We start from the raw sequence: 25,883 nt of genomic DNA on the forward strand, positions 1-25,883 counted from the left end.
AGAAGGACTATCTTTTCAAAGACCATCTGTATAGCTATCAAGGATCCACTTACATATTAAAACACAAGAGTAGAGGATTAATAAACCTGACAGCCCTATGCTCACAGATATTTTCCATTCACTAAACAATTTAAATATACTCACTGACTATAAATAAAGGTGTTTTATAATCTTCCATTAAATTAAACTAAAAAGAACAAAAATATCTCTCTTCAGTTTTCCATACCTTGGGGGATTGGCTTCCAATTCTTGAAGTTTTTCTTCTAGCTTTCCTTGGGTTTCAGCTAACTCATCATATTCCTGGTAAGATTTTAAAAATTAAGAATTAATTTATTCCAAAAGATGAGATTATCTATGTGGTTTATTATCTAAAAGGTATAAAGACTTGAGCCATCTTTGCTGATTAGCTGCCATGGAAAGTGCAGCTCATTTTAAGGCTGGGCTAGAGCTGAGATTCCTATCCTGGTGACAAGTTATAAGCCTGGGATAAGGAGCGAGAGGAGGGAGGTTTTACCATACAAAGGTGAAATTAAAGGACACACATACTAATAGTGTGCCTCAAAGCAGAGATAAAAAATAATTACCATTTTTGAAGCTTTCATCATGGCTCAAGTGCTAGAATAAGCAACTTAAGAGACAGAATTTTATTTTATTTTATTAATTAATCTTTTGTGGGTCATGGAGCTTGAATTCAGACTGGGCACTGTCCCTGAGCTCTTCAATTCAAGGCTACAGCCCTATCCCTGGGCCTGGTGCTGTCCCTGAGCTTTTCAGTGCAAGGCTACTGCCCTATCCTTGATCCAAGCCCCATTTCCCTTTTTTAGAGATTAATTGGAGATAAGAGTCTCAGGTCCTTTTGTGCCCGGGCTGGCTTTGAACCTTGATCCTCAGATCTCAGCCTCCTGAATAACTAGGATTACAGGTGTGAGCCACTGCGCCTGGCAAGACAAGAGTTTTATTTAAGCTTCACAACTAGTTTACAAGTTAGGTTTCTATTATTAATGTCTAATTTGTGATGGGTGAAATAATTAAGGAGTCCAAGTTCACAGAGATAGGAGGCAATAAGAGACTGAAGCCAGCTTGACTTCAAATGACTTTATATTCATTACTATTATTCCCAACTGTAATGGTAAAAGTTCTCTGAAAAAGCAGCTCTCAAGTCCCTGGTGAAGGGGAAAGTCACCCTCTTGGCCCCTGTGACTGGGTGGTACCAAGTGAAACCAGGTGTGTGTGTGTGTGTGTGTGTGTGTGTGTGTGTGTGTGTGTCATAGCGTGTGTGTGTCATAGCGTGTGTGTGTGTGTGTGTGTGTGTCATAGCGCACCTTGCACAGGGCGGTCAGGTCCCGGTGCTTGCTTTTCACCAGGAACTCGGCAGTGATATCTCTGGGTGGTTTCACTTCAGATGCTTCTTTATATTGCTGATGGAGTTCTTTTATTTTCTCTTTCAAATTTACCATCTAAGAGGGCAAAGTGCAAAGTTACTACTCCAAATAGCAATGGGGTTTGTTCCCAAATAACACACACTCTTGCCTTTGGCTCCTCCCCTAAAATACTGAATGAAGTCCTTAGAAATATCAATACCTATTATACATCACAAGAAACAAATAGGAATGAAAGCACTTCTGAAAGTGTAGGAGTATTTATTAAAAATTTGTGTGTGTGTGTGTGTGTGTGTGTGTGTGTGTGTGTGTGTGTGTGTATAAATAGTTAAGTCTATGTGTTCGTCTGTCTTCCATGACAAGAAGAGCCTCTTCCATATACTTTTGCTGCTATGATGTTCTGGCTTACTGTGGGCCAAAAACTGTGGGCTGAAATCTAAAACTAGATACCAGTAGACATCCTGTGAAGCTCTGATGACCAAATATGGCACTGAAGCCAAAGTGTAATGATGGCATAGCAAGTCAAGCCCAATCAACAGAACTAAACCAACAGGCTGTGACGAGACTGGGATAACCACAGTGGTAACATGGAGAGGGTAAGAAGGTTTTGCCACATTGTTTGTCAAACACAGGTTCGTTTTTTTCATGTGCGTGTATGTGTATGTTGTGGGATTTGAACTCAGAGATTTTTTAAAGTCTGGCACTCTACCACTTGAGTCACAGCTCCACCTTGGGCTTTTTGGTGCTTTACTGGAGATGACTCTCATAGACTTTTCTGCCAATCTTGGCCTCCTCTGTAAGCTAATAGGTGAGTCACTGGGGCCTACCTCACATATTGTTTTTTAATGTGGAAAATAAAAAGTACTGAAATAGAATTTTGTGGCTTCTGTTACTGTTGTTGTTGTGGGGCTTGAACTCAGGATCTGTCTTATCCCTGAGCTCTTTTTATGCAAGGCTAGCATACTACCAGTTTGTGCCACATCATCACTGACTGGCTTTGGAACCATGGTCTTCAGATCTCAGCCTCTTGAGTAGCTAGGTGTGAGCCACTGGCACCTGGCTTGAGTTCATGCTTCCAAGAAAAACAGTCTACCATCAATTGAATAGAAACTTCTTTTGAGAAGAAATTCTTGTCTGTCCCATCAGTGGTGGTCCTCTAGCCCTTCCTTCCCTCACTCATCGCCACCACAGTCCACGCAGAGGGCGAGCTGCACCTGCACTTGACAGGGTGAAGAGAGGGTAAGGCAAGCACAAGGCACACCCAAAGGTTGCAGCAAGTCCTCTGAACTACTCTAAACTGGGGTTGGTAGTAGACAAGGGTCCTCAGCTGAGAAAGAGGGGTGGCAATGTTGAATAATATATATAATTAAAATTCTCAAAGAGAAACCATTACAGCAAAAACTGGATCTGATTTGTTAGTCTTCATCCTTGAGTACTTGGCCCCCAACAGAATTGATCTTTATTCAACTCTAGAATTCGGAAGACTGCAATGAGGCAGCTAGCCAGATGGAGGAAAGCTCAATTTCCTCTAGCAATACTGGTTATCACTTTAAGTATAATTAAACCCAGGTATGCAGTCTTCCTTGTGGAGACAAAAACAAGCCATGCTTTTAACATTTCTAAATTAAGAGACTTTTCCTATTTGAAGTTTCTTTAGCTATGAATGTATAAAATTGCACCTTATTAAGAAGTTCTTTCAGCTCTTCCTGAGTTTTAACTATCTTTTTCCAGTGTTCAATCTGCTCATCTTTCACATGCTTTTCTTGTAATCTACAAGAGACAACATATACACATCAGCTAGAGTCAGCTCAGCAGCAAACACATTCAAGGGCATCAAGGCACAAAGAAGCATGGGAACACAGAAGTTAGCTGGTAGTAAACTGTTCTCTAGGCAATGTGAAATACAATAATAATGTCATAAATGCAGTGGATTTTAGAATTGAAAGGAACTGTCAAGAATCCTGTAATAATTTTAAATGTATTTCCTTTTTAAACACTTTCATATGAAATTAAGTAGAAACTAGTTCAAACAAGATTTATAGAAAAACTTAAATAGCAAATCTGTAAAGGGATTTCACCGTATGATGAGCAAAGAGTACTTACTGAATGACAACTTCCAGCGCCTGGCCCAGGGACACAGGTTTATTATTGAGGACATTGAAGTCTAGCTGATGACTAAGGTAAGATGTGGCTTCTAGCAACCGGTTAAATTCTTGCTCTACCATTTCATCTTTTTCTTTAGGAACCTGAAAATCCAAGTATAGCAGAGTTGGTCCTTATAAAACTAAGCACAGCCATCCATGAAGACATGAATGCTCTGCGGTTTTAAGAAGTCAAAATATGCATCTCAAAGAGAAAACCTTTGAGGACAATGATCTGGTTTTCTTTTCTATGAAGTGGTTAAGTCCATTTAAATGAGATATGGAATGCTTTAGCCCTGATTGCTCCCTTTTCTCCCGCAGAGCTGAGGCTCCACTTGTGGTAACACCCACACAATTCACTGGTGCTAATTGAAGCTACATGGAGCACGAGGTGCACTAAGCCGACATGCACTGAGCTGAGCTGACATGCAAACACACACTAGAAGTCCCAGAGAACAAAACTTCGCTCACATACCTCAGGACCTTCAGAATAAGGACAGGATAGGAAAAAGAAGCCTGAGTGAGTGGCTCCTACCAAAGAAGACAGAGTTTCAGAAGGAAGGAAGTTCAGGGCAAGTGGACTTCACAGCCAGTAACAAGCACACACTGTTATGTGTGTGAAGATACTACTCTGGCAGAGTTGCTTTTTCTTACACTGATAGCTTCAGAGTTGAATGTAAAGGTTCTTAGACTATGAGGAACAGAGGTACAGAAGGGAGACCATGGCCCAGGTCAAACTGTGCTGCTCCACACTCTCCTGTCACCTGTTAGTTGACACCATCCCTCAGCTACTACTACTTCCTAAGGCCCCAAGGCAAACTTCTTGCCATCTCCCTGCTGAATTCATGGCAGCATGAGGGAAGGAAAATGTTGATGTAAGGCAAGCATCAATTTCTGTCAGCTGGGAAACACGATTCAAAAAACATGAAATTTCATTTCGTACTCAACATAAAATTGGTGGCAAGAAAATGAAACACTAACCTGGATGAGAAGCAATCTTCATGATTAGAGTAACTGTCGACAAGATCATCACAGAAAGATCCTCCTAACGCCCCCCCCCCCCCAATCTGCACCCAACTCTACTTCTGTCTTTGCAACTAAATAGATGAGTAAAGCACTATCCTGTCCCTCACTCATCATGCAACAAGTCTCGGAGATGACAGATACAACACAAAATGGAAAGAGACTGAAAGGGAAGAGGCCTGCTCTGCATCTGTAAACACAGCAGATACCGTAAGCAGCTGAATGAGAATCACACTTGAAGCCTCACTCAGTTCAAAAGACTAAATGCACATGAGAGAAAATGCTATCATAGTGAATTAGAGAGCCACCTTTAGCCTTAAGGAAATCTAAACTCCCAGGAACTTTGTGGTTTATGTGGAGAGCTGAGGCAGAGAATGAGACTATGGATGCCCAGTGCTATTTATATTAGAGTGATCCCAGGACCTTGTGGTCAACTCCATGGCTGAAAGGAGAGCTGTTGATGATGTCTCTATGACTCTGAATGCATGTACGGGAGCTTGTAGAAGAGGGTCTATCAGGAATCTCACTCATTTTCTCATCACTTCCTCAATAACTTAATGGATTTAACCAGAAAAACTGAGATTTTGCTCAGAAACTTTTCTACTTCCAGGGTAACTTCCTGCCATGATGCTACAAAAATCCATGTAGTTATGCAATCCAAATTGAAAACAGTACAATGTGTAAGACCACTGTTTCTGGAATACAAATGGCGCTTTCTGTCTGTGGCCTCTGGAATGCATAGGAAGAGGATGCTGGAGCTGGAGCGGGAGGAGGGCCTGGACATCTGCCTCCACTGTAGGGCAGAATGGGACAGTGCACAGGAATCCAAGTGGGCTAGATTAAAGCTCTTTCAGTGCCAACTGAACTGCTTGTTTCAGACAAGCTTTAATCTTTGCTGTTAGGGTGACAGTCACATGGGGGAGGAAATCCATAGAAGAAAGTATGCAGCACTCAGCCTCACTAACTGGGGTTTTAGGGTGTGTGGTAGAGGAATATTTAAAGGGACACTGTCAAGGTTACAGGGACCAAATTGACCTTTTGTTTCTTCCCTCTATTTTCTGAGCAGCTGCTTGATTCATTACACTTTCCCACCCACACTCCCCACAAAAAAAAAAAACAAAAACAACAAAAAAAAAACTGACGTTTTACATGCGCTTTTGATGACAAAAACTCTGATGGCACCAGCCCAACATATAGGCGCAACTCTACAACAACAAACCAGTGTGAATGTGGGATGGAAGGATCTTTGAAAGGAAACTGTGTCAAGCTTTTAATGGGTTATTGTAAACAGTGAGGAGAAAATGATTTGAAAAATTATGAAAAAAATACCTTGACAGTGTCCTTTTAACCAGTGCAGCAGAGAGAGAAATAAACTGTAAATAACAGCCCAACAGCCACGTCAAGTTTAGTTTTGTATGACAGCAGTTAAATCAAGGCTTTAAACATATAGCATGACAGAAGCATTCTGTAGCTTAGAAGCTGCAACCACCAGGGACAGACTGTACAGAGACCAAAACAGGGAAGTCAAAGCGTAGAAATGGCCAAAAGAAAGGCAGTGTAAAAAAGGTGGGATGGGAGGAGTGTCAGGAAGCAGTGTAGAACAAAGCAAAACTCAATGAAAGAAAGGAAAAACACAGAACAGTAACAAGAATATCAAACACAACTCAAACCGAGGCGCCACACGTGGCTGCTGAGCCCAGGACAGGCCTGCACCTCCATGCCCCATTAACGCTGAGGCTCAGCTTTACCAGACTGTGCAAGGCAGCCAGTAGTCCCGCGCCAGACATCTTTTGCCTCAGTAAGCAACTACTGGGATGTTAGCTCCCCATCCTGACTCTTCTTCCATCACTTTAAAACTTAATTCAAAATTACAGGAATATTTAGAAAATGGTAGATAACTTACTTGTTTGATAATGAGCAAGAGACACCCAACATGTGTTTTTAATATGTTTAAAGCTTGAATCTATTCCTACAAATCAACTGAAATGTTCTACTTGACATGTGCAGACAATGAAAAGAACTCTAGGAGACGACTGCTGCTACGTGTTCCACATCATGTCTTTCCCTTGGCCAGAACCCTTAGATCCTGTTACTTTTCCATATAGTTGAAGAACAACTTTAGGAACTGGAATATTGGCAATCTCTAAATCCAAGCTGGAACCGGTTTCATTTTACTTATCCACTTTACTTTAGGTCCTCAGACTGCATCCTGAGAAGGACCCTCAATAAACCATCACAAGGATCCCAATCCAGGCTAGAGGACAGGCAAAATCTACATTACAGCACAGTAATAACTTGCCACAGCAAATTAGCAGTACTTTAACACAGAGCTATCTCTCAAAGAAGCAAACAAAAACAGTATTACTTTAAATAGATCCTGGTTACGACTCTTAAAAGGCCATTTATTTTTATGAAAGTATCATGTAAAAATAGTACCTTTCTAATTTTTTTTTGGGGGGGGGGGAGTTGGGAGTCAGTCATGGGGCTTGAGCTCTAGTGGGCCTGGGCGCTTATCTCTGAGCACTTCAGCTGAAGGCTAGCGCTCAACCACTATGAGTTACAGTGACACTTCTGATTTTTTGCTGGTTAACTGGAGACAAATGTCTCACGGACTTTAGTGCCCGGGCTCGCTTTGAACTGGGATCCTCAGATCTTAGCCTCCTGAGTAGCTAGGTTTACAGGCATGAGCCACTGGTGCCTGGCTCCTTTCTAATTTTCTTGTGGTATTATATATATGTATATGTGGACTAGACACACAGGCCTGTCCTCCTGTGGTCATGCTCAGGGAGACATCATACAGTTTCCAGAAACAAAAAAGAATTGAACCCATGTAATAGTAATGAGATTGATCAGATTTCAGAATTTGAAAGGTGCTGCTGAGCTTGGTGGCATACACATGCCTTTAATTTTACTACCCAGGAGGAAGAGGGAGGATGATTTTAAGTTCAAAACCAAGTTACATGAAGAGATACTGTCTCAAAACAAAAAACAAAAAAACCTGTAAAACACCACAAGAAAATTAAAAAGGAGCTAGGTGCCAGTGGCTCCTGCCTGTAATCTTAGCTACTCAGGAGGCTGAGATCTGAGGACCTCGGTGGTTCAAAGCCACTAGCCCAGGCATAAAAGTCCATGAGACGCTTATTTCCAATTAATCACCAGAAAATTGGAAATGGAGCTGTGGCTCAACGTGGTAGTGTTACCCTTGAGTAAAAAAGCTCAGGAACAATATCTAGGCCGTGGGTTCAAGTCAAATGACTGATAAAAAGTAAAAAAAAAAAACAACAAAAAAAAACAGCAGCCAGGCGCCAGAAGCTTATACCTGTAATCCTAGCTACTTAGGAGGCTGAGACCTGAGGATTATGCCCAGGATTAGCCTGGGCATAAAAGTCAGTGAGACTTCATCTCCAGTTAACCACCAGAAAACCAAAGTGACACTGTGGCTCAAGTGGTAGAGCCCTACCTAGCATTGAGCTGAAGTGCTCAGAGACAGCATTTAGACCCAGAGTTCAAGCCCCAGAGCTGCCCCCCACCCCAAAAAGCAGCAGAGATCAGCATTTATGATTTTAAAGAGGAAAGACTACTATAAAGACACTGAAGACGTTTCTTCAAAAGGTGGAAACAATAAAAGAATTATACACCCGTGCCAAAGAACCTATACACTACTCCACATGAGCACAAATAACAACTTGAGAGTTGTGATAGGTGTTGAGTACATGTATAGTATATAGTCAGTGGGCTTTGTAAAAGAACTAGCATCCATCCCCTTCAAGTGTTAGCTTGCTTGCCCAGACAAGCCACTGTCACTGAGGAAATCAAGATCTCAGCTTCTCAAAGTAGTCATGGAACCTTTGGATCTACCTGGTAACAGTATCTACCCCAAAGGTGACTGGAGACCGTCTAATGTAGAACACTTCAGTTGATTAAGACATCTTTTTTATAATTTAAAAAAAAAAAAAAGTATCATGGCCTGGAGTTTGGCCTAGTGGTAGAGTGCTTGCCTAGCATGCACAAAGACCTGGTTCAACTCCTCGGTACCACATACATAGAGAAAAAGCCAAGAGTGGTGCTGACGCTCAAGTGGTAGAGCACTAGCCTTGAGAAAGTCCAAGGACAGTGCTCAGGCCTTGAGTTCAAGCCCAGGACTGGCAAAAAAAAATAATAATAAATTAAAATAAATTAAAAAATATATATCCAGAGCCCCTAAGTTATTACTGGGTAACTAACTACATGCAAAAAAATAAGTCAAGGTAGTTCCTATCTGCCCCATCTATAAATTTTTGGCCATTTTACTGGTCCTCATACAAATTATCCATTTCCTAACCTTTACCTTATCCAGTTAAAGGTAATTATAGCCAAAGTTAGACTTTTATTACCTGTCCATCTATGGGCAACTCTCATATTAGCTGGGGTTTTTTTGTTGTTGTTTTTTTTTTTTGTGAGGCTTGACCCCAGGACCTGGGTGCTATCCCTGAACTTCTTTATGCTCAAGACTAGAAATCTACCATCTGAGCCATAATGCCACTTCCAATTTTTGAGTCTTTCAATTTTGGAGAGTCTCATGCAGACTTTTCTACAAGGGCTGGCTTCAAACAGTGATCTTCAGATCTCAGCTGTCTGAGTAGCTAGGATTACACGTGTGAGCCACTGGCATCTGACTCTATTAGCTGTTTTAGGCTTACGACACAGAATTTTTTTCTATCTTCTTAACACCTCTAATGTTATTTTCGACTCTAAATTATTACCATTATCATTCTTGTTGCTGCTCGTATCAGGACTTGATCTTGCTCATGGCTGGTGCTCTCACTACAGCCATCCCTCCCCTCCACTCTGGTTAATTGGAGATAATCTTCAGGATTTGGGGTCAGGAACGTGGCCCGGTGGTAGAGTGCTTGCCTAATGGGTACAAAGACCTGGATTTGATTCTTCAGTACCACATACACAGAAAAAGCTGGCTCAGGTGGTAGACTGCCAGCCTTGAGGAAGCCCAGGGACAGTGCTCAGGCCCTGAGTTCAAGCCCCAGAACTGGCAAAAAAAAAAAAAAAAAAGAATCCTAAGGATATATTTGTACAGGCTGGCTTTAAGCTGGGATCCCCAGATCTCTGACTCCTGAGTAAGTAGGACTATAGGGACAGGTTATTGGAACTTCTCTTCTCTATTGTTCCATTCTTTAATAAAAGAGTTCCTGTTCTGGTCATCCAGAGCTACAAAATAAACTATTCTTTTTTTTTTTATATTTTTATTGTAATTACTAAGAGGGTTACATGATATTTGCCAGATAGAAGGTGCATTAATTCACATACATTGATACCCTTTCACATGTCTTGGAACTTCTGGCTTTTTCTATGTACATGTTACCAAGGAATCGAACCCAGGTCTTCGTGCTTGCTAGGTAAGCTCTCTATCACTAGGCCAAACTCCCAGACCCAAAATAAACTATTCTTATCAAAAATAAATACAGGAGCTGGGAACTGATGGCTCACACCTGTAATCTTAGCTACTCAGGAGACTGAGATCTGAGGATCGAGGTTCAAGGCCAGCCAGGGCACTAAAGTCCATGAAACACTTATTTCCAATTAACTACCAGAAAACTGGAAGTGGTGCTGTGGCTCCAGGGGTAGGGTGATAGTCTTGAGCTGAAGAGCTCAGGAATAGAGCCCAGGCCCAGAGTTCAAGCCCTACAACTGACCAAAAAAAACCATAAATATAGGAGCTCAATATTCTTACTGCCCAAGCAGGGCTGGAGAAGAGTGACAATAATTTAAGAATTTTTGTGACTGAAATAACAGAACAACAACAAAAAATACTTGCTAAGTGACTGTTTTCCTGTAGTAACAAAATGGGTAAGTTTAGATACTCAGGAAGTTGAGATCTGAGGATGGTAGCTCAAAGCCAACCTGGGCAGGAATGTCTGCAAAACTTTCTTTTGTCAGTCATGGGGGCTGAGCTCTGGACCAGGGTGCTGTCCCTGAGCTCTTCTTGCTCTAGGCTAGCATTCTTTGAGCTACAGTGCTACTTTTGTTTTTTTGGTAGTTAATGGGAAATACGAGTCTCACAGACTATCCTGGTGGGGCTGGCTTTAAACTGCAATCCTCAGACCTCAGCCTCCTAAGTTACCTGGACTGGTGGTGAATGCCTGTGGATCCTGACTGAAATAAGAGGAAGGAGTCTAAGGTGAGGCCAGCTTGAGCTACAAAGTAAGACCTAGTCACAAACAGTTCATCTAATACCAAGGAAGCACTTTTCTGGAAATATCTCTTCTAGGGAAAACAAGTTCTCTCTTTACTATTGAGAGTAAAGGACTGCTCTACATTCAGTAAAGTTTAAAGTAAACAATGGTGTCTCAACAATCCCTGACAATCATCAGTGTAGAGTTACCAACTGGAATTGGTAAAATTTCTTCTAATATGAACTTGTGATCTTCAGTCAGGCCTACAAAATGAGGGCTTAGGTAGTCTAAGCCAATCTAACTGTGGTTAAACTACTCACTGCACCACACCATCCACATTTATGCCACTGTCACACTAACTGTAACAAGCGCCTATGCCTTTGACCAACAGATTCTTAGGCTGCCCATGCTCTTCTTAAGTCCCACTATTTGGCTACTTAGTAGCCAAAACTTGAGCCTACAAAGACAAAGTCATAAAAAGCATGTGAAGCTAAAGCACACAATGGAAGCACAATACAAAGAAATGAAGAATTACATTTAAATTGCAGAGGTCTCTCAGGAGTGGCCACAGTAAGCAACCAAATAAAAAGATTACCTATTTAGTTAGCCTTTATTACAAATCTAAAGATAAATACCTAAGTGGACATATAAATTTCTATATATGCAATGATTCTTTCCTATATTGTGTTGAGTTAGGAAACCCAGAAAAAATGTCATACCATTTCTCAGTTTATGCCATTTGTATTACTTATATTACTGCCAAATATTCAACTGAAACAAATTTTGAAAAGCTTTGTTAGTCTTCAACTTACAGCTTGTCCATTGGCTTCATAGAGTGGGCATTTTTGCTTGATTTTCGCTAGTTCCATATTTACTTGCTTGCTGACGACAGCCATAGGATTTCCACCTATAAAAAAATTCAATTAAATTCAGCTTACCTGTGAAAAGAGAAGAACATTTTTCAAAGTAGAAGTATCTTTACCCAGAATTTAAAAATGCTTATTTCAGCTGGGCACTGGTGGTTCACTCCTGTAATCCTAGCTACTCAGAAGGCTGAGATCTGAGGATGGAGGTTCAAAGCCACCCCGGGCACTAAAGAACATGAGACTCATCTCCAATTCACCACCAGAAAACCAGAAGGGACACTGTGGCTCAAGTGGTAGAGTGCTAGCCTTGAGCTGAAGAGCTCAGGGACAGTGCCTAGGCGCAGAGTTCAAGTCCCATGACCAAAATAACAAAACAAAACAAAACTCATTTGGGGCCAGGAGCATGACTGAGTGGTAGAGTGCTTGTCCAGCATGCACAAATCCTGGGTTTGATTACATACACCCAGAAAAACCTGGAAGTGGTGCTGTGGCCCAAGTGGTAGAGAAAGCTCAAGGAGAGTGCCTAGGCCCTGAGATCAAGTTGTAAGACTGTTAAAAAACAAACAAACAAACAAACAAACAAACAAGGCTGGAAGTTTAGCCTAGCGGTAGTGTGTTTGCCTAACATGCATCAAGACCTGGGTTCGATTCCTCAGTACCATATACATAGAAAAAAGCCGGAAGTGGTACTGAGGCTCAAGTGGTAGAGCTCTAGCCTTGAGAAAGTCCAAGGACAGTGCTCAGGCCCTGAGCTCAAGCCCAGGACTGGCAAAAACAAACAAACAAACAAGCAAAAAAGAAACAAAAATGCTTATGTGAGGGTGGGAGTATGGCTTAGTGGGAGAGTGCATGCATGAAGCCCTGGGTTCCATGTCTCAATACCACATAAAATGCCAGAAGTGGTGCTAGGCTCAAGTAGTAGAATGCTAGCTTGAGTTCAAGCCCCAGGATTGGCAAAAAACAAAAACAAAAAACCCACAAACTTATTTGAGTTTAAGGCCAGTCTGTGCTACATAGCAAGTTCAAGGCCAGCCTAAGCTATCTCAAAAAACCAAGTGTTGGGGATGTCCTTCAATAGTACAATAAGTACCTAGGATGTGAAAGGCCTAGTTTAATCCTAGCTTTACTTAGGATATGCTGAATTAAAGCTAATAAAACACACTCAAAGAAAAATAATGTAAGACAATACATAAAAAGACACATAATCCCATAAAGTTACAGATTCCACGAAATTACAGATTATGTACACAAAAGGATTACAGCTCGTGTGCTGCTTTCATCTTTTCATTTAGTGATATAGTGTAGGCATCATTTCACATTACTAGGTAGCTACATAATTCTTACTGGTTGAATGGATCTCTGTGTACAATAATTTAATCTTTAAATCTGTGGTTTTCAATGTTCTAACACTATAAAGTAACACTTTACAAATGTATTTCTAATTAAGTTCTTAGAATAATTTCTTACAACTGGAAAAGGATACCTGAAATCAAAAGATGCATATGATTTTAGTCTTGCATAGGATTGACTACTTGGCCATTTATTGTGCTCCAACAGAAAAACAATTACCTGCCACGGTCTGGCCACTCAAAACTCCTGCTTGAGTTTAGTTCCCAGTATAATGTATTTATTAAGGAAGTAGGCACTTAATCTTACTATGAGAAGATGAGAATTGAATCAAGTCATTAGGGTAAATTTTCATGACTGAATCTTGGTGACTTTAGTAGATAAAAGAAACCTTAGAAGAAAGGCAGACAAGCATGCACATGCCCTGTGTCTTGCCATATGATGGCCTCTCAGGTCTGTTTGTGAGAAGACCTCCACCAGTCACACCCTCACACCATGTGAGTCAAAACAGATCTTTTTTCTTTTTGCCAGTCCTCTAGACCTCAGCTTCCTTTTTGCCCAAGACTAGCATGCTACCACTTAAGTCGAAGCTTAACTCCTGGCTTCTTCTCAGCAGTTTATTGGAGATAAAGAACTCCATGGGCTTTCCTGACCAAGCTGACTTCAAACCAGGATCCTCAGGTCTCAGGCTCCTGAGAAGCTAGGATTATAAGAGCGTGAGCGACCTGTACCCAGCACCTTTTTTTTTTTTTAATGATTGTCGCAACCCTTATCCTATATTACTGTCCAGTGAAAACAGAAGTAACACAAAACCCTAATCAGTATTTTTAAAACTGCCCTTATTAGCTTTAAAATATAAACAATGTAGGAGTTTTAGTCCATATGTGGCTGAAGCATAAAGCTAAGAACTACTTACCAAGACCAGTTACTACCATGGCTCCAAGATCAGCTACATAGTTTCCTTTGCGAAATGTAGCAACTCGGCCTCCCACACGATCCTGTTTTTTAAGAAATGGAATAACCAGTCATCAATTCTATTCTATTTTTTTTGTTGTGTGTGGGTATTAAAGTTTGGACTGAGCCTGAATGCTGTCCCTGAGTTTTGCTCAACACTAACACTTTACCACTGAACCACAGCTTCACCTCTGATCAGAGAGAAGAATCTCATGGACTTTCCTGCTCAGGATGGTTTCCAAGGCAATCCTCAGATCTCAGCCTTCAGAGTAGTTAGAATTATAGACATGAGCTGCATCAGCACAAGACTTATCAATTCTGTGTTAACCATACATAATGCCTCTGGAATACCAGAATTCAATCTGTCTTTCCTAACTTAGAAAGAAAGTCTGATCTACAGTTTATATGGAGTACGATCAACAATACTATGGATGGCATATGAAAATAAACTTTAACCAGAACTGAGGGAAAGAAAGGTAACAAAAGGGGTGGAGGGAGGAAAAGGGGGGACAAAAACACAAGAGGGGGTTATCAATGTGTGAGAAGTAATGCACCTACTACCCAACTATTGTCCCAACAATGAAAAAAAAAAGATAACAAAATGTAATAGGTATACATTAACAGCCAATGGCATCAAAGGTATCTCTCTAGCCCCCTTTCCTTTTCTTTCCCAAGGGCCACCCATGGGGAAAGTACATGTTCATAAATTACAACGCTAAAAATCAACTTTCTAGCACCATGTTTTTACTCTTGTCCCTGATCACTGCAATTGGCTGTGGGATTTTTAGTTTGTTTTGAAGTGGTATAAGAGACCAGGGAACTTTTAAGCCACTAGAAGATTACATGACAATTATTTTCACAACGAACCCTACTGTAAGGCTCATTTTTGTACTATGTGCCATCATCTGTTATGCTTTTAGTTTCCATCACTCTCCATGACTAACAATTAAGGGAGACTTAGTTTCATCAAGACCTACCAGATCACTCCTGTTTAAATATCAAGCACTGATTATGACCCAGTACTGAGAACTGCCACCTACCAGGCGCAAGTCTCCTACTTAAGGGTGGCTTCTCAAGAAATAATGTACTAAAATTGCAAATAATCAATGAGAATTTATCAAAAACATTACTGTCCAAAATGCTTTTATCCAAAGAATGACATGCTGTCTAGTCTTAAAAGCACTTGCCCAGCAAATATGAAACCCTAGTACTGAGCCCCTTGATCCATGACAGAAAAGTTTGTAAACCAAAGTAAATCCTTTACCCTGGCTTCCAGAAGTGTGACATCCATTCCAAAACTTTGTAGTTGTCGAGCTGCTGCCAAGCCAGACACCCCAGAACCTATAATAATTACTTTGCCCGTCTTTTTAGCTACAAGTAGAAGGGGGGAAAAAAACAATATTAAAATATCTGGCTAGCCGGGCACAGTGGCTCATGCCTGTAATCCTAGCTACTCAGGAGGCTGAGATCTAAGATCAAGGTTCAAAGCTAGCCCGGGCACAAAAGGACTGGAGACTCTAAAAATCTGGCTAGTTTTTCTCTTTTTAATTCATGAAAACCTCTAGATTCTTAGCAAAAGGTAAGCAATTTCGTTGTTTTTATAGTTGAAAACAAATAACTGAAAAGCAAAAAGTTCAATTTGATTTTGAATGTCTATAAATCAAATATATTATCTGGAGAATTAGTTTATGTTTATTTAACTCAGAGCTATACTAGGAAATATTCTGAGTGAAACCTATTTCCTTAAAGCTCTTGAGGGGAGAGGGAGAGCATGGGGTTTGAACTCTGGGCCTAGGACTGTCCCTGAGGTCTTCAGCTCAAGGCTACCACCCTACACTTGAGCCACAGCCCCACTTTCCCTTTTCTAGAGATTAAGTGGAGATAAGACTCTCAGGGTCTTTAGTGCCTGGGCTGGCTTTGGACCTCGATCCTCAGATCTCAGCCTCCTGAGTAGCTAGGATTACAGGTATGAGCCAAAGTGCCCGGCCAAATTCTACATTTTTGTGGTTAATTGGATATTGGTTTCAAGGAGACCTGGTATTGGTGGCTAACACCTATAATTTTAACTGCTCAGAATGCTGAGATCTAAGGATCAAGTTCAAAGCCAGTCCAGCCAGCAAATCCATGAGACTTATCTCTGATTAACCAGAAAACCCCAAAGTAATAGAAGTGAGTGACACTGTGGCTCAAAGGGTAGAGCACTAGCCTTGTGCAAAAAGAGCTCAGAGATAGCACCCAGGCCAAGTTCAAGCCCCAAGACCAACAACAACAAGGAAAATGTCAAGAATTTGCCTTGGGCTAGTTTTGAACTATGATCTTTAGATCTCAGCCTCCAGAGTAGCTAGGATTACAGGTGTGAGCCACTGGCACCCAGATGACTTCTTCTATTCTTCAAAGTTATCTTACTCATAAAAAAATATTTCCTAAGTACCTATCAAATCAGAAATTAAAAAAAGCAAACAGTGAAAGATTTTGTTCAACTTATTTTCCACTCATGAGGTCTGAATTCAGGGCCTTGTCATGATCACTCAGCCTCTTTGCTCTTGGCTGAATTCCACCATTTGAGCTATGTCTCCTTAACTTTTCTGGTTAATTGAAGGAGTCTCATGAACTATTTTGCCCAGGCTGGCTCTGAATTTCAATCTTCTATAGCTCAGCCTCCTGAATAGCTAGGATACAGGTATAAACCATTGGTTTCCAGCTTAAAGACTGTAATTTAAATTTGACTTGTAAAAGAATATTTTGACTAAACATAGACTTACAAATAAAAAAGAAATGTTAACAGCTCTATACTGTCCTATAATCATAACTTAAAACCACTAAATCCATTGTTCTTACTTGGAAGGGGCTTTATCCTCTTATAGATGCCAAAGTTGATGAGGCCATGACGTTCTAAGTAGCTGTGAACTCGGTGGACAAGTACAGTATCACCTACAGAATAAATTGAAACACATGGTTTACATTTCCAGTAGTTTAAACAGAAAAATCTTCTCTCCTCTTTCTCCATTTTGGCCAGTCCTGGGCTTGAACTCAGGGCCTGGGCACTGTCCTTGAGCTTTCCCAAGGCTAGCACTTCAGCCACAGCATGACTTTCAGTTTATTCTGTGTATGTGGCAATGAGGAATCGAACTCAGGGCTTCGTGCATGTTAGGCAAATGCTCTACCACTAAACAACTCCTGGTCCCTGTGAAGTACTTTTTTTTTTTTTTTTGCCAGTCCTGGGCTTGAGCTCAGGGCATGAACCTTTTCCTTGGGCTTTCTCAAGGCTAGAGCTCTACCACTTGAGCCTCAGCACCACTTCTGGCTTTTTTCTATGTATGTGGTACTGAGGAATTGAACCCGGTCTTCGTGCATGCTAGGCAAGTACTCTACCACTAGGCCAAACTCCCGGCCCCCTGTGAAGTACTTTTAAGACACCTTTGTTTTTCTGGTTTTATGCATGCAGCACTCACCAGTCCTGGGCTTAAACTCAGGGCCTGAGCTCTGTCCTTGAAGTTTTTTGCTCAAGACTGGTACTCTACCACTTCAGCCACAACTCTACTTTCCCACTTTTTGGTGGTTAAGTGGAGATAGAGTGTCCCAGACTTTCCTGCCTGGGTTGGCTTCAAACCACAATCCTCAGAAATCAGCTTCCTGATTATAGGATTATAGGTTTGAGTCAATGGTGCCTGGCTCAGTCATTTGTAAGACTCATTTGTTTTGCTTGACACAAGATAACATAGATCATAAACATGAATAAAAAAATTAATTGAACGAACTAGGAGGCTTCTAAAAGGAATACCAATTTTTACAATCTGACCCCAAACTAATCTTATCAACCATACTTACTGTTATAAGGAGCTTCTAATTGTTGAAGAGTAGCCTCAAATGTCAGCTGTATCTTTGGATTATCCAACCACAACTGCAACTATATTTAAATGAATAAATGACAGAAATTGTATTAAAACAAATAGGCATTGGCATTTGATCATCTGTAAAATCATCTTTTTAAGAATTCACATACAGGTTTTCTTATCATATAAACAGGAAGGGTTGAATTCTTAATAGGGAAACCAATGTAACACAAAACTGCCAAATGGGGGGATTAATGAAGATGCTGGAGTATATCTGGCCCAGTAAAGAAAAATGCCTAGTAATTTGCCAAGGTTAGATAGAGGTAGGAAGAACTAGGGTTTATACCTAGGGTCACAAAATGTCAGAGATACTAAGTATATTGTATAACTGATATATGCTAATAAAAATATAAAAATACAGTACAATAAAAGTATAGTATAGTCAGTAGGTTTCAAAAGGAGTTGCCTTTTTTTTGGCCAGTCCTGGGGCTTAAACTCAGGGCCTGGCACTGTCCTTGTGCTTGCTCAAGGCTAGTGCTCTCCCACTTGAGTCACAGTACCACTTCTAGCCTTTTCTGTGTATGTGGTCTCAAGGAATCAAACCCAGGGCTTTATGCATGCTAGAAATGCACTTTACTAGTAGGCCATGCTCCTGGCCCATGGAACTATCTTTACAGTGGGTTATTTGAACAAATACAGCAAACTAAATATACCATATTTAATTTAAATCTCCGCTAAAAATTAGCAAACACTGGGCTGGGAATGTGGTTTAGCGGTACAGTGCTTGCCTAGCACACATGAAGCCCTGGGTTTGATTCCTCAGTACCACATAAACAGAAGGGAAAAAAAGCCAGAGGTGGTGCAATAGCTCAAGTGGTAGAGAACTAGCTAGCCTTGAGCAGCAAAAGCAGCTTAGGGACAGTACCCACACCCTGAGTTCAAGCCCAGGACTGGCAAAAAAAAAATGGAGGGGGAAACATAGCCTAGTGGTAGAGTGCTCGCCTACCATGCACAAAGCCATGGGTTCAAATCCCAGGTACCACATGTGCAGAAAAGGCCAGACGTGGCACTGTAGTTCAAGTGGCAGAGCACAAGCTTTGAGGAAAAAGTGTTCAATAACAGTGCCCAGGCCCTGAGTTCAAGCCCCAGGACTGGCAAAACAAACAAACAAATAAACAAAAACAACTTTGTCATGTAAAAAACAATTAGCAGTATTTCCCCATAGACAAGATTCTAATCAAGGAGTTAGTTTTGGTTAGATATAAATAAACCAAATAGCAGAAAAGTGAAGAGATCCACATGGACACTCTACTTCTCTCTGTGATCACACTGAAGGGAAAATGGAATTCCATATATATATACTGGGGCCAATTCCTCAACTTTCATAGCCATCTTCCTTCTGCCACATGATAGAACAAAAATCTCAGGTTAGTCCTAAAGTCCTAATTTTTTTAAACTAAGAGAAAAAAAAAAACGATGCAGTCACAGTTGAAGACTAGAGAACAAGGAGGACTTGGCAGTACATATATCTTAAGAGGAAGGGAGAGGAGGGAGGAAAAGGAGCAGAGGATAGAGAGAGGAGGACGCTGTCCCTGAGCTGTTCAGCTCAAGGCTAGAACTCTACCACTTGAACCACACCACCACTTATGGTTTTCTGGTAGTTAACTGGAGGTAAGAGTCTCATGGACTTTCAAGTTCAGGCTGGCTCTGAACCACAAGCCTCAGATCTCAGTCTCCTTAGTAGCTAGGATTACAGGTGTGAGCCACCAGTGCCTGGCTTCCATTTACTTTACAAGATCCCCGCCCCCTATTTTTTTCTCTTAGTCTTTGTAAATCTTAAGGACCTTTCAAAATCCAAGTGAAAAGAAGACTGGCATGCATGGCCACTTACTGTGCGATTTCTGATGAACAAGAAAACCTTCTGGGTCTGCTGAGGCCCACTGATGATGTCTGGGAAACATGCTGCTTCTTGAGAAGTCATCCGGTCATGAGGAAGTCGGCTTTGGAAAGCTGCACCTTCAACACCTAGCAAAGAAAGCAGAGGACGGCTAGGAAAATGCAAGTGCATACAAGACTTGTTTTATGTGGTTTAAGATAAGTAAATGAGTACCTGGTACCTGTTTTACTGCTTACATATGATTATTGCAATTGTATTAAATTTTGAAACACTTAAATAGTTGGAAGCATTGATAATACAAAAAATGAACAAAAAGGTATTAATAAGATTAGGAGAATAAAAATATAAAAAAGACATGTAGATTTAACTTAGTAAGAGTTCTGTTTCCACAAAGACATCTATTCACATGGAAAATACAACCTGGAAAACAATAGTGGTTAACAAGAGGTCAAGCAGAAATGTCTAGTGCCAGCATGGGCTACACACTAAAACAACTACACTTAGGGACAAGGAGAAGGCTATTCAGACATGAGCATATAAATAGTAAAAATTCCAGCTGAGTGCTAATGGCTCACATCTGTAATCCTAGCTACTCAAGAGGCTAAGATCTGAGGATTATGGTTCAAAACCAGCCCAGGACAGGAAAGAGACTCTCATTTCCAGTTAATCAGAAAACTGAAAGTGGCAATGTAGCTCAAAAGTGGTGGTGCACTACAGCAAAAAAGCTCAGGGACAGCACTTGGGCTATCGGTTCAAACCCTACAACCAACAAAAATAAAACCAACAGTCCTTCCATTTACACTTAACTCCAACCTAAAATTAAAGAGTAAGGACAATTAATTATTCCTTAGGAGGAAAATCATGCTGCCAGTACCAGGCTCATGCCTGTAACCTTTCTGTTTGAAACTTATTAGGACACTATAGGATGCATTTTCTCTTCACCTATTTTTATTCTTATATGGCTTTCCACCAGGCTTTATTTTTCACTTTTTAACTATAAATCTTGTTAATTTATTTTTAAAAATGAAAGAAAACAAGACATGAAGATTGACTCCATTAAATTTCACTTCTCAGCAGGCATGTGCACCTGACTATTAATTGTATCACTCAGGAAGCTGAGACAGATAGTACATTTGAGACCATCCGGGATCACACAGCAAGTTCAAGGCCAGTCAAAGTTATCTAGTGGAGCCGGTGCAGTGGCTCATGCCTGTAATCCTAGCTACTCAGGAGGCTGAGATCTGAGGATCAAGGTTCAAAGCCAGCTTGGGCACAAAAGGACCAGAGACTCTTATCTCCATCTAACCTCCAGAAAAACAGGAGGTGAGGCTTGGCTCAAGGGTAGGGCGGTGGCCATGAGCTGAAGAGCTCAGGGATAACACCTAGGTTAAGCTCAAGGCCCATGACCCACCAAAAAAAAAAAAAAAAAAAAGTTACATAGTGGGACCTGTCTCAAAAGACCAAAACCCCAGTTTTTTTTCCTGCCAAAAATAGTTACCTTTCTTAGATATATTTTTTTTCTCTAAATGTTTAGCAAGTGGTCACTGAGTATTAACCCTACTACAAACTACTATTTTTCAATGACAGGTTTAAAAAACCTGTATCACAAAGATCACTATTATTACACTATTATTTCACACTAGTTTGTTTCTTCACTTTAAGTGTTTTGAACAAATCACTCTACTACTCAGGGGACTCAGATCTGATGATCACAGTTCAAAGCCAGCTTGGGCAGGAAAGACTGTAAGATTCACCTCCAATTAACCACCAGAAAACCAGAAGCGGGCTGGAAGGGTAGCCTAGTGGAGTGCTCACCTAGCATGCACAAAGCCCTGGGGTCCATTCTTTGGTACCACATACACAGAAAAAGCTAGAGGTGGTGCTGTGGCTCAAGTTGGCAGAGCACTAGCCTTGAGCAAAATGTGTCCAAGGACAGTGTCCAGGCTCTGAGGTCAAGCCCCAGGGCTGGCACAACAACAACAACAACAACAAACCCAGAGTGTTAGTCTTAAGCACAAAAGCTCAGGAACAGGGCCCTCCCTGGCTCTCAGTTCAAGCCCCATAACTCACCCCTTCCCCCACTAAAAAATTACTCTAATACAGTTCAATAACTGGGCATTTTGAGAATAGTAACCATTAAGAAATGTCATCTATAGGTCATATGGCAATTTTGAAGTATCTTAACAAATCAGACAGATAAATTAGACAAAGGCAAGAAAATAAAAGTACCAACAGTACATAAAATCCAGAAGTTGGCCAGACACTGGTGGCTTATTCTTGTAATCCTAGCTACTTAGGAGACTGAGATTTAAGGATCATGGTTTGAAGCCAGCCGGGGCAGGAAAGCCTGTGAGACTCTTATCTCCATTTAACCACTCCAAACTCGAAGTGGAGCTGTAGCTCAAAGTGGTAGAGCACAAACCTTGACTATAAAAGCTCAGTGATAGGGTCCAAGCCCTGAGTTCAATCCCCATGATGGACAAAACAAACAAACAAAAAGCCCAGAATTAGTCTGTTGTTGGCCCAGCACTTTTGGAATACCCTTAATACATCTGGAAATTTACAGTGTTCCAAAGAAAGTAGCCCCAAGGTTGCCTAAATCATCAGTCTAAACTTCTGCTCAGTTCCTCTCTGTGCATGACTTCACACAGCAGTTCCAACATTACCTCTCAGAATACAATCATGCTAAAGCATAGGGCTCGTTCTTACTGGCTCAAAACATAGACAAATTACATATTTAAGGAAATAATCTAGATTTTTTCAACTGGTATAGAGCTTATCTAGCAGATGAGGCCCTGAGATTAATCTTAGTACAGCAAAATTTACACACAAAGGGGAAGGAAGAGGAGAAAAGGGAAAGTGAGATTATAGGCCTTCCATTCCATAAAATCATTTTCCTGCTTCTGATAAAACACAAACATATTGACTAGGGTAAAGTATAGAGATAGAAGTAAACAGAGAAGACAGTGTCTTGTTTTCTTTCATTTTTCATTTATTTACATATTTGGTTGGTTGTGGTACTTGAACTCTGGGCCTAGGCACTGTCCCTGAGCTTTTCAGCTCAAGGCTACCACCATACCCCTGGAGCCACAGTGCCACTACTGGTTTTCTACTGATAGGAGCTAAGAGTTTCATGGACTTTAGTGCCCCGGCTGGCTTTGACCCACCATCCTCAGATCAGATCTCAGCCTCCTGAGTAGCTAGGATTAAAGCCACCTCACCCAGCTTTCTTTCATTTTAAAAAATAAATTAACTATAACTAGATTTGTAGCTAAAAAGTTAAATAACGCCTGATGGCAAGCAATGTAAGACTTAAAATGAGTGAACAGAAGATGCACCACATTATGTCCTAGTAAGTTTCAAACAGAATGAGTACGGAAGAGGACATCAAGAAAGGAAAGAGTTGCTTCTTACACTTTAGATTTTAAACTGTTAGGGTACATCTCTGATTTAAATAATCTCGCCAGTGATAATATATGTACTAAGAAACAGATCCTGGTTCTCAGTCCTCTACAACTGTTAGTTTATCCCGAGTCAAGTCATTAAATTTCTTCAGGCTTCTTTCGGGATGTAATTAGAATATAGAGGAGACAGAATCTAATCTGTTTAAGACAGGAAGCCAGCTAAATAAGATGACCTCAAGTTTCCTACTAGCTCTGAAATTTAAGATCTACACATTAACTTAGATTGTGAGTCAAGATTCCATGAAGGTAGGGTCATCTGGCTTCACTGAAAAAGAATCATGGTCATTTATAGACAGTTTCTAACTCTGTCTTACAAATATCCTGATTTAGGGGACCAAGAGCGTGGTCTAGTAGTAGAGTGCCTACCTAGCATGAAGCCCTCAGTTCCATTCCTCAGTACCACATTCACAGAAAAAGCTGGAAGTGGTGCTATGGCTCAAGTGGTAGGGTACTAGCCTCAAGAAAGCCCAAGGACAGCACCAGGCCCTAAGTTTGAGACCTAGGACTGGCAAAACAAAAACAAATAAATGCCTGATTCAGAACATCAGAACACGATAAAAACCTAAAGAAAGAACAGTCACTATCACTCACCCTGGACAAATGAAAATACAAGATCTACTAATAGAAATTCAATAGCCCCATAGTTTTATGAAAAGTCTGTCTTAATTTCAGCAATATACCATATTGCTTAGTTTAAGTAACACTTATTGTCTCACAAAAACAGAAGGCCCAATCATCAACAGCTCCAAGAAGATCTACTTATGCATTCTTAAAAAGCTTTATATGCCACAGTTAAAATGTTTACAATGAGAATGTCAGTTCAAGATAAACACATACTGATTTATCTCCCATATCATTTAAAGATGTCCACTTCTGCCAGAACTGATGGCTCATGTCTGTACTCATAGCTACTTAGGAGGTTAAGATCTGAGGGTCATAGTTCATAGCCAGCTACGAAAATCCAGGAGACTCTTATCTCCAATGAACCACTCAAAAGGTGGAAGTGGATTTGTGGCTTAAGTGTGTTAGTCTTGAGCAAAAAAAAAAAAAAAAAAAAAAAGCAAGCTCTGGGATAACACCTAGGTCCTGGGTTTCAAATCCAAGTACCAGTACAAAAAGAACCCAAGTAGTCCACTCCTAATATCTGGAGCTGTAACTGGCAACTGTTGTATTAATACAGGACTATCTTTGAACCAAGAAAGTAAAATACAAATACTCTCCGTACCTGTTACAATATGCAAACTGCAACAGACACAGCCTGGAGTAGTAGAACATGCTTATAATTGTAGTGGTGTGGGAAGGGGAGATCAAGAGGACAGCAATTCAAGGGTAGCCTATGCAAAAAGCCAGGGAAAATCTCATTACTTCAATCAGTAAGCTAAGTTATCTAAGTGGGAGGTCACAGGTTGGAAGATCTTGGTCAGAGGCCTGACCCAGGCAAAAAGAGACCCTATCTGGAAAAACAAGTAAAGCAAAAGGGGTTAGAGGAGTGGTTCAAAAGACAGGAGTGCCTGACTTGGGCAAACTATAGATCTGGAGTTCAAGGTTGGTACCACCAAAAGTAAATACACAAAAAATAGACAAATAAATTTAAGGTAGACTCAATTAAAACATGACAACTTACAGCAGATAGATAATACCTACTTCAATTCTATGAAGATGTATTTACAAAGCAGCGTTCCGCCCTGGAACACACAGAAATAGCCTACAAAAGGCAAAGGATGAAATCCTAACATGTTGCTTTGATTCCTGCAATAAACTATTTCCAGACAGTCACTTCTATGAACTTTTTAATTTTTTCCAAAAATCTGTATTGTCTAGCCTGGAAAGTAAAAGAGCTTTGAATTAGTTTTTTAAAAGTTATATTTTACCTAGAAATACTGTATTTCTCTATTTCTTTTTAAAGGTAGACAATTCCTACTTCTACTTCTCACATCAAGATACTTTTACTGCAACTACTGCTGGAAAAAAAAGTTTCTGCCATCTCCTCAAAAAAGTGAAGAAGAGTGGAGGGCTGAGATCGGCCTGAGGACTTCAACAGGTTTTGCTTGCCTTTTGTCTGGCTGTTCTCTCTCCTATTAAACTACTCTGTCCTGTGGGGTTACATTTCCCCTGTGCTTCTGGCTAAGATGTGGATACCACAGCCAAAAAATTTGCAAGCATCAATCCCTGACTTGGCGGCTCTTGCTACTAAGTGGCAAGCATCTAATGCCACCCTCACCTGATGCTTGGCCGTCTCCATACCCTCCAGAACTGTCGTCTTGAAGTCCTCCTGCTTGCCCTGTGGAAGGAAAGAGGAGAACTCAGGGACCTTACTCCATAAATTAAGATAATATCTGGACATAAAGGCCTAATAGTTGGTGAGTCGTGAATTCACCACCAACTAGTAAACCCATAGAGAGCTCCTTCTTTTGGAATCAGGGTCCAACATACTGTGTGAAACAAAGCATATAATATTTCTAACTGATAAATTCCTATTGTCAGTCTTAATCTAGGCTGGGGGGGAGGGGATGGTTTTTCAAATGTCTTCTACTAACCATTCCTATACTAAGAATGGGTGTGACATGATTCTAGGATCTGAAATCTCTGCAATTCAAGATCAATTTATTATTTTTTTAACAGTTTCTAAAAAGATAAATATAAGAAAATGAAAGACTGGTGGTTTTAATGGAAAATTCTCCCCTTTTCCTCAAAACAGGGGATAAAATTTAAAAAATTCAGCTCCAAAAGTAAATCTAAGTTCTACTTGCCATACACAAAAACTAAAACTTCACGTGACAGTATTTCCTTAGTAAAACTTTTTTCAGATGCA

At 40.6% G+C, this 25,883-nt stretch overlaps 1 protein-coding gene across 2 annotated transcripts in view; it reads right to left on the minus strand.

Annotated features, from left to right (window-relative positions):
* The window catches only part of Kdm1a (lysine demethylase 1A), a 57,281-nt gene that overhangs the window by 11,201 nt on the left and 20,197 nt on the right, over window positions 1-25,883 (minus strand). Inside the window, exons 3-13 of one of the 2 annotated variants that reach the window (XM_090335593.1) lie at window positions 25,293-25,352; window positions 19,602-19,735; window positions 17,706-17,784; window positions 16,716-16,808; window positions 15,142-15,248; window positions 13,840-13,921; window positions 11,523-11,617; window positions 3,483-3,625; window positions 3,059-3,149; window positions 1,323-1,457; window positions 227-300 (exon numbers count right to left, since the gene is read on the minus strand). In XM_090335593.1, the coding sequence (XP_090191719.1) occupies window positions 227-300; window positions 1,323-1,457; window positions 3,059-3,149; window positions 3,483-3,625; window positions 11,523-11,617; window positions 13,840-13,921; window positions 15,142-15,248; window positions 16,716-16,808; window positions 17,706-17,784; window positions 19,602-19,735; window positions 25,293-25,352 (1,093 nt within the window). The remainder of the gene's footprint in view (window positions 1-226; window positions 301-1,322; window positions 1,458-3,058; window positions 3,150-3,482; window positions 3,626-11,522; window positions 11,618-13,839; window positions 13,922-15,141; window positions 15,249-16,715; window positions 16,809-17,705; window positions 17,785-19,601; window positions 19,736-25,292; window positions 25,353-25,883) is intronic. The other variant, XM_090335594.1, reaches the window with a different exon arrangement.

This window comes from Megascapheus bottae, chromosome 6 (assembly GCF_031878675.1).
Source record: "Megascapheus bottae isolate mThoBot1 chromosome 6, mThoBot2.hap1, whole genome shotgun sequence".
In the NCBI taxonomy this organism is placed as follows: domain Eukaryota; kingdom Metazoa; phylum Chordata; class Mammalia; order Rodentia; family Geomyidae; genus Megascapheus; species Megascapheus bottae.